Here is a 12,447-nt window from a genome sequence, read left to right on the forward strand (position 1 = left end):
GCAATGGGAGCTACGTTTTAAACATCTTTTTATTTTTATTACCTTATTGAAACTGAAAGTAGAGACAATTTTCCTGAGCAACGTGTGTGTTTCTTCTGTGTCTTATAAAAATCCACGGTGTGATGTGGCTCAGCACGTCTGTACTACTTTATTTTAATTAAGATTCATCTTGGGAGTCTCTTGTTGGACTAAAAAAGAAAAGGAGGACTTGTGGCACCTTAGAGACTAACCAATTTATTTGAGCATAAGCTTTCGTGAGCTACAGCTCACTTCAAGTACTCCTTTTCTTTTTGCGAATACAGATTAACACGGCTGTTACTCTGAAACCTTTTGTTGGACTGTATTGTTAGCCTTGTTTTTGTGACCAATGTGAATTTGAAGGTGGTTTGTACAGTGCATGGTGATGTCCACTTATGGCCCAGTCCTGCACCATTTAAGTCAATAGAAGTTTTGACATTGAAGTCAATGGCAGTAGGATGAGGCCCTTGGATGATGGGAGAGTTTTCTGAAGTTTTCTCAAACTAGTAGTCACAAGTGTCTTGGAGATCTAGATATACTATGTTATAATGTCCTGTGTTGAAGAGATTCCTCATGGATTTTTAAAGTAGATGCGTAGAACAGCGAGACCCAACCTTCTTCATCATGAGAGGCAACTATGGGTCATGGTAGGTAGTTTCCTGCATATACCTGCACTATCTGGACCTACCTACAAAAATCCTTCTAACAAAATCAGGTGGTAGGGCTGAAGAAGAGACCTCTGGGATCATCTGGGTCACCTCTTGTCTCAAGAAATTTGATATATGACTTTAGCTTAGCTTACTTTTCCTTAAAACTATCCAGTACCCCCCATGACAGTAAACAGAACCAGCAAGTCTTGCCAGGAACAGTGTTTAGGACCTTCACATATTTGTTGCATTCTTGGTCTAAATCTACATGAGCCACCTTGTTTATATTCTTCAGGGGATGCAGAGAGCGCCAAAAACCGTGGAATCCACATGTAGCTAAAGTTGGCCCCCACACAAGGCTCCTGATTACCAGCTGGCCTTCTGATCACCTTCCTAAAAGTTTACTGGTCACCAAGTGGCATTATCCTAAGCAGGGAAACTTTTGTGTGAGTGGCATCAGAGTCCATGTGTGTGGCTCCTTTCCACCTAGGCTTCGCCTGTTGGCAATTGGATAGAATTCAAGAGTTGGAATCATTAAAAGTGCACTGACCATTGGCACATTTTCTTCCTTCTCAGATACAGCCCTATGTGAATGGAGCGCTGTACAGCATTCTTGCTATCCCTTCTATACGAGAAGAAGCCAGAGCAATGGTAAGGAACATCGGATTATACAGAGAAAAGAAATCAGAAGAAATGGATTGAGTAAGGAAGTAACATATCTACATAGACATATTTCTGACACCTACACTTCAAACCATGCTGTAAATGCATATTTGGAGTTCTCATTTTACTTCTGCAACCCCTCCCCTCCCCATATGTAATTTCATTACAGTAACTGTAGGTAATGTTACATTTTCCATTATTGTCTGGGCTGTGTCACAGAGTATGTCATGTTATTTTGGGAAGATATTGGGCCAAATTCCACTTTGATGCAAGCTGCTCTGACGTGACTGAAGTCAGTGGAGTTGCATCCACTTATACCCAGGCTGAGTTTGAATCACTGGTTCCTATTGACTACTACAAAGCTGTGTGGTCTAGGCTGAGCTGCTCCATCAATTATGAAGTAGTCTGTGAGAAATTATGGTCAAAATGGAACTGCTGGATGTTCTGAAAGAGGGAATTTGCCATCCCTGTAGCCGGTGATGATGAAGGAATTGAGGTGATGAATGGTCTCCTGCAGAGCTGTCACTATCTTTTGGAGGAGATAACAATGCACCATCACAAGCCAGCAGCCAGAGGCTTGTATCTGGTCTAATTTGTACTTGCTCACATTGTCTGTTTTATTATGTGAAATCAATTTAAATGTAAACCTGGGCAGCATGTCTCCTTTCCTGCCATTCTTTTCTTACTAAGTCTATTCAAAAGGCATCTCTGAAGACCCCGTTTTCTGCGTTTTCATGTTTAAACGTTTGGTTTAAAAATAGCTGTTCATTATCAGCTCTTCCAGCATTAGCTGGGGAAGGTGATACCACATTAAATAATACTCGTAATAATTAGGATGAGAGGCCGCTTCCCTGCATCTGCAAGGCTCCTAAGGAATAGCCCGCACTGGCGATCTATTTTAAAGGACAACTTGGGTTTGATTTTTCAGAGTCAGTAGGAGTTGGACACACAACTGCTTTTTGTACCTTGGAAAATCTCCCCCTTAATACACACAATTTTTGGGTGTGGGTGTCTCCCATGTATTCACATATACGATGGGGGTAGCAGCTTGCTAGTCTTCTACCCATTGTGGTGGCCAACTAAGGAGGAAGGGACAGGGTCTTGGGTTTCAAGGGTTTTGTCTAAATTAGGATTTAAAGGTGTTATTTAGAACATGTTAGCTAACACGATCCAACTGACATGTTTGAAAAAGTGAACATAGACAAGGCGGTGTAGATGTTCACACACGCTAAGCTGATCATGTTAACCATAGGCTGCCTCGAGGCTTTAACTTGACAGGTTTAGCTTGTGTGAAGACAGACTTTTCAAATGTTAGGTTTTCTCTTCACGTACAGTGCTACAGCGGTGCAGTTGTACCGGTGCAGCTGCACCTCTTGTCGCGCTTTCGTGAAGTCGCTGCTACCCTGACGGGAGCGCTTCTCCCATCTGCATGGCAGCTATGTCAGCTCGAGAAGCTCTCCTGTTGTTGTGCTGTCTGCACGGGGTTAGGTGGGTGTAACTGCATCACTCAGGGAGGTGGATTTTTCACATCCCTGGCTGTTGTAGTTATACCAATATAGGTCTGTAGTGTAGACCTGGCCTTAGTTAGAAAGTATTAGCTAACACCTTCTAACAACGCACTTTTTTATCCTAAAAAGAACAGGAGGACTTGTGGCACCTTAGAGACTAACCAGTTTATTTGAGCATAAGCTTTCGTGAGCTACAGCTCACTTCATCGGATGCATACTGTGGAAAGGACAGAAGATGTTTATATACATACAAACCATGAAAAAATGGATGTTTACCACTACAAAAGGTTTTCTCTCCCCCTACCCCACTCTCCTGTTGGTAATAACTTATCTAAAGTGATCACTCTCCTAACAATGTGTATGATAATCAAGGTGGGCCATTTCCAGCACAAATCCAGGGTTTAACAAGAAGGTCAGAGGAAGGGGGGGGGGGGGAGGAAAAAACAAGGGGAAATAGGTTACCTTGCATAATGACTTAGCCACTCCCAGCCTCTATTCAAGCCTAAGTTAATTGTATCCAATTTGCAAATGAATTCCAATTCAACAGTCTCTTGCTGGAGTCTGGTTTTGAAGTTTTTCTGTTGTAATATCGCAGCTTTCATGTCTGTAATCGTGTGACCAGAGAGATTGAAGTGTTCTCCGACTGGTTTATGAATGTTATAATTCTTGACATCTGATTTGTGTCCATTTATTCTTTTACGTAGAGACTGTCCAGTTTGACCAAAGTACATGGCAGAGGGGCATTGCTGGCACATGATGGAAATGGCCCACCTTGATTATCATACACATTGTAAGGAGAGTGATCACTTTAGATAAGCTATTACCAACAGGAGAGTGGGTTTGTGTGTGTGGGGAAAAAAAAAAAAGATGGGGGGGGGAGAAAACCTGGATTTCTGCTGGAAATGGCCCCCTTGTAAGGAGAGTGATCACTTTAGATAAGTTATTACCAGCAGGAGAGTGGGGTAGGGGGAGAGAAAACCTTTTGTAGTGGTAAACACCCATTTTTTCATGGTTTGTATGTATATAAACATCTTCTGTATTTTCCACAGTATGCATCCGATGAAGTGAGCTGTAGCTCACGAAAGCTTATGCTCAAATAAATTGGTTAGTCTCTAAGGTGCCAGAAGTACTCCTTTTCTTTTTGAGAATACAGACTAACATGGCTGTTACTCTGAAACATGTTTTTTATCCTAGTTTATGTGAAGCCAAGGAGGGCATTTGGCGTGTATGAGTGCGGTAATAGAGGAGAGAAGCAGGGAGTAGGGTCTCTGAGGACAAAGAAAGTTGGTACGAGGGAGCTGAGCCACTTTCATTCCTCACTACTGATTTATTTGCAGGCACAATTATTGTCATTTAGGTGCCTTGCCCTGACGAATCCGTGAGCTGCTACCCAACATATGGAGCTGGACATTAAATGGCATTAAAAGATTACAGACACAAAACAGATCCCACAGTTGCTAAAAGAGATGGTGTGGGTTTAAGGAGAGAATGAAAATCAGGCCCCCCTCACCTCCCACTTTCCTCTGAAGCCTGCACAAATCTTTTCATACTTTTTCCTTACAGAGAGAGGTTTTTAATGAACCAGTATGTATTGAGTTTAGAAAGCAGAGGAGTAGCTCCTATGGAAATTTGTGAATATTGCGTGTACTGAAGGCTTCTGTGTTCAAGTGTGGTAGCAGATTTCCTTAATTTCTGGGCAGTTGATGGACAGAATGGAATATTTATAATTGTACACAGCAGTTTCACTATACATTTTCTCTTCCCAACAAAACAATAATTTTAGCCAGTGAGATGACCTGTGCTGGGCTAGTGGCATGAAACACTCACCTAGCAATGTTTTCCAATGTATCCAGGGAATGGAAGAAATTCTGCGGTGCTTCATCAAGGAAGGAAACGCCGAGATGATCCGGCAAATTGAATTCATTATCAAGCAACTCAATTCAGGTCAGGGGAACAGATGCAGCTATTATCCAGGCTGTAAATCTTTCACGAAGCCCATAAAAAAGCTCATGTTTTTATATGGCACTGGGAACTTACAAAGAATGACAACGGGGTGATGGACTGGGAGAGCTCAAAGAGGGAACGTGAGGATTTCAGTGTCAAATGTGTTTTAAAATTTCCTTTGTGTTTCAAAAAGAAACATTTGGACCTAAATTCCAAAGCTTTCTGACCATGTGCAGCGTGACGTTGGATGGTTATGTTGGGGCATTATCCTCCCAGAAACAAAGGTACAATGCTTGAATAAGCTGGCGATTTTACTGGTAGCACAGTACAGTGGCACAGGGTTCAGTCTTGCTCTTCTCTTGCTTCATAGCTGGGTAAGGACAGGAAGTTCTTGGTGTCTGTGACCTCTCCTTATCCCAATCCAAACCTGAAGTGGAATTGACAAGTTATGTTCTGGCCTTTGTGGCTGGAGGGAAGTGGCTGGAGAGAGAAGAAATAAAGATAGCAAACAAGGGTGAATTCAGGAGGCATCCTCCTGCTAACTAAAAATAATTCTTGTTCAGTTGTCTTCTTGTACTTTGGAAAGGAGCAGAGGTGGCAATGAATCTTCCTGTCTTAGGCTATGTCTACACTAGCACTTTTGTTGGTATAACTTATGTTGCTCAGGGGTGTGAAAAAAACACCCCCCTGAACGACATAAGTTACACCGACAGAATGCCAGTGGGGACAGCGCTGCTCTTTGGGGGTGGTTTAATTATGTCGACGGGAGAGTTCTTTCCCGTCGACATAGAGAGGTGACACAGGTGATCTTACAGCAGCGTAGCTGGATGGCGACAGCGGTGCCGCTGTAAGCTTTCTAGTGTAGACATGGCCACAATGTGGAAAAGAACAAATTGAGTATCATGCAGTTAGTGTTTGACTAGGGCAGGGGTTCTCCAACTTCATTGCACCGCGTCCCCTGACCATGAAAATTACTACACGACCCCAGGATGGGGGACCGAAGTTTGAGACTGCCTGAGTCCTACCACCCTGGGTGGAGGGAGCAAAGCCAAAGCCCGAGCCTTACTGCCCTGGGCAGGGCTGGGGGGCCTGTTACCTGAGCACCACCACCTAGGGCTGAAGCCCTTGGGCTTCGGCTTTGGACCCTGGTGGTGGGGGTCGGCTTTCGCCCTAGGTAGAGAAACTCGGGCTTCATCCCCAGGCCTCCGCAAGTCTAACGCCAGCCTTGGTGACCCCATTAAAATGGGGTCATGACCCACTTTGAGGTCCCAACCCACAGTTTGAGAACTGCTGGGCTAAGGTGTTGTCGATATAGAAAAATATTTTGCTGCTCTGTTTGTGAAAATGGCATTCTGAAAGGGGATATGTGACTGTTGGGCAACATTTCTGAGTGTGAAGATCTGCAGGAAGAGCCTGAGAGTTTAGATTGTTTTCAATACCGTGGTGTAGGTTTGCTCTCGTGAAATATGCCTCTCCGATAATAACATTCATTTTGTAATTTACTTGTGGGGGCATCTTTAAATTATATTATTCAAAAACTATTTGTTTAATTCTTTGTGTGCCTGCTATCCCCTCATCATACTGTAAATATGAGGATTTAACTAGCTGGGTATAATCATGAGTAAGTAACTATTCCTAAGTATTTCTGCTTCTGCCTTCTTCGGGGAATCTAAGAGATGATTTTTGGTGATTCTAAAAATGTTGCTGTTCTCAGAATACTAGCACAAAGTCCAAGAGCTGCTGTAGAAAGAACTAGCATAATAAATATTGTCAAGCTAAATTTTTCAGGACGGAGGATAATAGCTAGAGTTTCTGATGGGATGGACACAGACTAATTCATCTTTGGTCACGTACGCTGGTATTTTTTCTTTTGTTTCTTTCTAGAAGAGCCATTGGATGATAGTGTTGAGTCTGATGATGAAGAGGAGGATGAAGATGATGAAGTAAGTATAAAGGCCTGCTGACATCTCCTGGGAAACTGATTAACATTCTATTCAGGAACAGTTGTGCTGATTGTGGGGGATTTTGTATGTCTGTTCTTCTGTGGGGTGTGTTTTAAATTTCATTACCAAGGATATTTGCATAAAAAGAGGACCTCTGCTCCTGCTGCTTATTCCTCATTTGAAGTCCTAATCCTTTTCTTATGGCATCATAATCATCACAACAATAAACTATGATGACATAACAAAGGATTACAATTTAAAGTAAGGAAAACAGAGGAGCTGTTATATCAGCAGAGATCCTGTTTTCATGCAGATGTCCTTATAATTAGAAACAAAGGAAGCAAATGACCAAAAACACCAGCAGAAGTGTGTAAACTGAATGTTTACCGGTTTATTCTTTGAGGCATCATCAGCTGTTTAAGGTGTGACTTCTTTTCTTACTTCGAAATTTTAAAATCTTTTTAATTAACTCTGTTAATGTAAAATTAGCAAACCAGTAAGTACAAATTTCAGAGTAACAGCCGTGTTAGTCTGTATTCGCAAAAAGAACAGGAGGACTTGTGGCACCTTAGAGACTAACCAATTTATTTGAGCATAAGCTTTTGTGAGCTACAGCTCACTTCATCGGATGTATTCAGAACAAATGTGGTTCTTGATTTGGAAAATCAGTCCCCTTAAAAAGTTGAATCAGAATAGTGGACAGAATGTGCAGGCAGCCTGCAATTTGGGCAGATAAGAACTAGTCAGGTGTGCATTGCAATCTCTGCTAATTTAAGCTTTTTCTATGCTAGTGTTTTTCAGGAAACCTCCTACACAGCAAAAGGGGGAGCCCTCATGTAGACAGCACATAGGCCTTTTAACCATTTTATTACCTAAACAAACCAGCAGAATAGAATGGTGTGGTGGTAAAAATGCCTTTGCTCTTAGCACTGCTGCCATTGCAACATCTGTGCAAGTGCAACAGTAGGAGATTTCCTGGAAAAATACTGTAGACAGCCAGAGGGGAGTTCCTCCATAGAGCACCCTTATTACATAAAAAGTGCTGCATGCATGAGCAATTTAAAGGGACAGCTAGAAGATATTTTATAGGCTTATACTATATAGTGCAATAGACAAGTGTGTGTGTGTATGTATATGTGTGTATATATATATATTTGTATGTATATATGTTTTTGTGTGTGTATGTGTGTGTATATATATATGTTCTAAAATGGCCCTTGGTATTGCTAGCTAGCAATCATGCTTAGTCTTTCTTTACAAATTCACTTTGTACTGTGAAAATTCCTGGAGAATAGCTATGGACAACACCTAAGTATATGACCCAAACCTGCAAAAAGTAGGAAATTCAAAGTTCAGCATGCCACTTAGTCCTGTATTCACCAGGTCCAGGGACAGATGTTTTGTTATCCCTCAAGTCATGCAGATACTGGGCTAACTTCAAGGCACTCCTTTTGTTCTCTACTACAGCAGTTGTGCTTAATTGTATCGCTATAGCACTTTAGCAGAGCTGTTCTTTTATTTTTAAATGAGAAAAAATTACCAACTTTTTTGCAAATTTTTTGTGTTAAGAAATGTAGAGTGCAATATAATTAAATCATATGGAATTTAAAGGAGAAAACAGACACCAATGAACAGGTGGGTATTCCTGCAGAGAACTTATTTGCTACAAACCAAACTCCCCTTTATAGTCTATTTACTACAGGGTAACAACAGCTGAATGTACATTTCAAAGTAATTTATTTTTAATAATAATAATGAATAATATTATTATTTATTTGTATTACCATATTGCCTATGAAACCTAGTCATTGACCTCACTGTGCTTGGCACTGTATAGAAACAGAACAAAAAGATGGTCCCTACCCCATATTTGATTCATTGTGAAGTTAGAAAAACATTGCAAAGGTCCCAAACTTGTGAGCTACTGGGCACCCTCAGAGCCCATTGACTTCAGCATCTCACAGCATCTGGCCTTTCGTAGCATTGTTTTCTGTGGTTGGGTAGTTCTGAAGCGATTGGGTTTCTGGTAGCCAATGTCCATACCATGGATTAATGAGATGGTGATGAACATATGTCCACTGGGAACTAGATTGAACCCAGCAAACTGATTCCACCTTTGACCTTCCCCATATTTGAATCTACATTTGCAAGAATGTTAATTCTCAGCTGTCTAGCCCCTAGGTGGTGCAAAGAACTGATTCATTATAGGATGAAGTTATTATAACTACTTAATTTCCAGTTATCTTTAAGTACATGAATGTCCAGTAATCTGCCCTCAAAGCAATGGATGTGGCACATTCAGGGTATTTCAGGATAGGGTGACCAGATGTCCTGATTTTATAGGGACAGTCCTGATATTTGGGGCTTTTTCTTATATAGGCACCTATTCCCCCTCCCCTTCCCCCCCCGTCTTGATTTTTCACACTTGCTATCTGGTCACCCTATTTCAGGAGCTCATCTTTATGACCTCTCACTGCTACCTACATCACTTGTTTATAAAACCCCTTATTAGGGGAGCAGCTATTGCTAGAGGTGAGGTTCTGTGACAGTGATTGCCTTGCGTCCGCTGTGACAGCACAAGATGGCGAAATCTTCCTTTGGTCTCTGGCATTTTTTGTTTCTGAGGGATACTTTGATATGGCTTTGATCTTTTGTGATGTATAGTGATGCAGAGACCACTTCAAGAACGGTGTGGCACGAAAGCTCATGCTCAAATAAATTGGTTAGTCTCTAAGGTGCCACAAGTACTCCTTTTCTTTTTTCATAAGTGTTGAGCACTCTGTTCTTCAGGGGCCGCTCTCAGGAGTAAAAGGGGAGTTAATTCTCCATGTCCTGTTCCATCTTTGAAACAAATAAAGATCTATATTTTTGTGTTACATAAGCCTTTCCTTTATATAAAAGAAAAAACTCCCAAGACCATTTTTTAAAAACTTGCTTCCAGGCAAGCCAACTTTCAAGTCAATCCTAATTGTTAAGGGTAAGTTATAAATCTTTATTTCCAGGGGCTTATTGACATACTGCCAGGCCCTTAGCTAGATCATTGCCACTGGATAACTGTAATTTTATTCTGTTATCAAATGGAGGCCTATTCCAGTCCCTTGATTACAAAATTGGTATCAAAGATATATGCCAAAATAAATGGCAATAAAATGATATGCTAACTTCATGCAGGTTATTGTTTCTGTAAATAACCAATGATTTGTTCACTCACTGCCTCACAGATATAGACCTTTGTATTTATGGAATGCAGAATGTAATTGTTCTCCATGGTGAGATGGAGTTCCATGATTATATCTGATTTTACAGAGCTGTCTGGCAAACCAACTTAAGGGAGAGTTTGGAAAAGTTTTATACACAGAAAGTCTATTAGTACACACTCAAATCAACAGTGCCAGTTGAAGTAACTTTACAAACTGTCACAAAATCGATGCATTTCAGGGTATATACATATTAGCTGTTTGTTAACACAGACTGCCTGTTTTATAATATGCTAGTGACCATCGTGCTGCAAATGTGTATAGCTTAGTGGCTATTTAAAAAAAACAAACACCAAAAAAAGCATTGTAGGGAAGTGGCTTTTTTGGCTCACCACCCATTTTCCTCAGCACATCCCTATCGCCTTCCATTATAGCAATATGTTTATGCAAAGATTTCCCCCAATTACCATTAGCTTTCTATATTTTGCTATTTCTGTATTTAATTTTAAATTAATCTGATTTTTTGTTGGCTTTTAGCAGATCTCACGGTAGTGACCACTTAAGACTAAACTACTCCGCTAAGAGTTGGTAGATGCTACTGCGGTATGGAGGAATATCTGGGCTTTTCAGAAAAGCTGGAGCTGTGTGTCTGTTTCAAAGCCTTGTGTCTGATCATTTTTTTTTTAAAGTAGCTTTCCAGATATTGCATGCAGCTTTTCTGAAAGGCCTTTTATAACAGCCCATGTCTGAGAAGCTATAACAACAATAGGCTTTAGCCTCTTGTAGCATCTTAAACCCTGTCACGTGCTCATGTTTCTTTAAAATAAACAAACAGAACTCCAAGCTTTTAACCAAACTGCTGGGTTTTGTCCAGCTCTTAGGAATTACATTTCTTATAAAAAACAGATGGGTTTAAAAAAAATTATTTTTCACTGCAATAAAACCTGTTCTCATTACAGTAAATTGCACCATTATTTGTGTTCATAGGTGTGGATTCCATCACAGTCTTACACGTCATAAAATGATATAGACACTGTGAAATGTGGACATTTCAATGGTTGGAAAAGCTTCCAGTTGTGCAGGCCTCCAGTGTAATAAACTCGATTTTTCATTTGTCAGTACATCCTCCCTGAAATCATCTGCCTATTGAGAAAAGGAAACTTTAAAAAAAATTATAAATAAATAAAAATAGTAGGCAAAAGAGTCTAATTTGCATTTCCCCTCAAACTGTAAGTACAGCAGATGTTAGAGTCTTCTGGGCTTCTGAATTCTGTGGTCCCTGTTGGGAGAACAGAGCAGGGGCTTTGGCTGTCTCCAGCACCTTTCGTTAAGTGGGAGTCTTACTTGTGTGCTGGCCTACTTTTTACTTTTCTCGGTGGAAGTAGACAGCGGCTCACCAGATGCAAAGCAAGGGTGAAAAAAGGTACATGGTGGCTGATCTCAAAACGTTCAGACCTTTTTTTCAACAATTCCATCAGCCATTTCCCACAGAAACAGGAGCTGAAAGTCCGTCACCATCTGGGAGTTAGAACTATGACTTGCCAGACTCAATAGCTGGCTACCGGCTGAGAACAAAGAATATTGGCACGCTTTAGGAATCCAAAAGTCTGTAATTCTCCAAGAAAAAAATACGAAAAGTCTACACATCTTTAAAGTATCTTTACACAGAGCCTTTCTTGCAATACAATTATTTGGTTCATTTTATGTACATGTTTTGAAAGAACACTTACTGAAAACAGCAGCACTCTTTAATTAGTACAGATTTACCAGATAATCTAATAGGTGGTCTCACAACACACCCAAACTGTGAATTTACCTAGTTTAACTGCATACCATGTCATGTTACTTCCTATCTTATTCAGGCACAAATCATTATTTAAAAGTTTATGCCTTTAATATATCTTTAGTGCCTGCTCCTGCAGTGCACCCTCCCATCAGGACCCCCATTAAAGTCAATATGACTCCCCACAGAAATAAAGACTGCAGGATTTATTGCTTAAGAGACAGATTATATGCCCCTTATTATTTTAAGAACAGAGTAAATCACCTATTTCAGCAAAGCATACTCATGTCAGCACAAAAGTGTATTTGTTATGCCCTGTAGTAGCAGATATGATAAAGTATTTATTTTTAAATAATTAATCTTTAAATGTGGTTTTAATTGGGTTTGGACAGTCTTTAAAAGCAGTGTGTAAAAGTAAATACATGATATACTAGCTCTAATTCTAAATTAATTTGTAAATTTGAGATTTATTAGATAACTGGACAACAGACATTTATAGGATACCTTCTGATCCACCTGTCACTCGGCACCTGGCAATAAAATCAGTTCCCTTCAGTGTGAAAATACAGCTCAGCTAGAAGCAACATCAAAAGAAAAGAGCTTAATCTTCGGGATTGTGCTACAGTGGCACAGCTGATACATTTCAGTGTAGATGCTACCTATGTAGATGGGAGAGTTTACCTAGCACTGTCTACATGGGGACTTAGGAACGCTGCTCAAGGGTGTGGATTTTTCACATCCCTG

At 40.5% G+C, this 12,447-nt stretch overlaps 1 protein-coding gene across 11 annotated transcripts in view; it reads left to right on the forward strand.

The window, feature by feature from the left end:
• ARMC9 (armadillo repeat containing 9) overlaps positions 1 to 12,447 on the forward strand; it is a 113,351-nt gene that overhangs the window by 65,959 nt on the left and 34,945 nt on the right. For all 11 annotated transcript variants that reach the window (XM_048864645.2, XM_048864646.2, XM_048864647.2 and 8 more), the window contains 3 exons: positions 1,242 to 1,316; positions 4,690 to 4,780; positions 6,665 to 6,723. In XM_048864645.2, the coding sequence (XP_048720602.2) occupies positions 1,242 to 1,316; positions 4,690 to 4,780; positions 6,665 to 6,723 (225 nt within the window). The remainder of the gene's footprint in view (positions 1 to 1,241; positions 1,317 to 4,689; positions 4,781 to 6,664; positions 6,724 to 12,447) is intronic.

The sequence above is a fragment of the Caretta caretta genome, chromosome 9, assembly GCF_965140235.1.
Source record: "Caretta caretta isolate rCarCar2 chromosome 9, rCarCar1.hap1, whole genome shotgun sequence".
Lineage (NCBI taxonomy): Eukaryota > Metazoa > Chordata > Testudines > Cheloniidae > Caretta > Caretta caretta.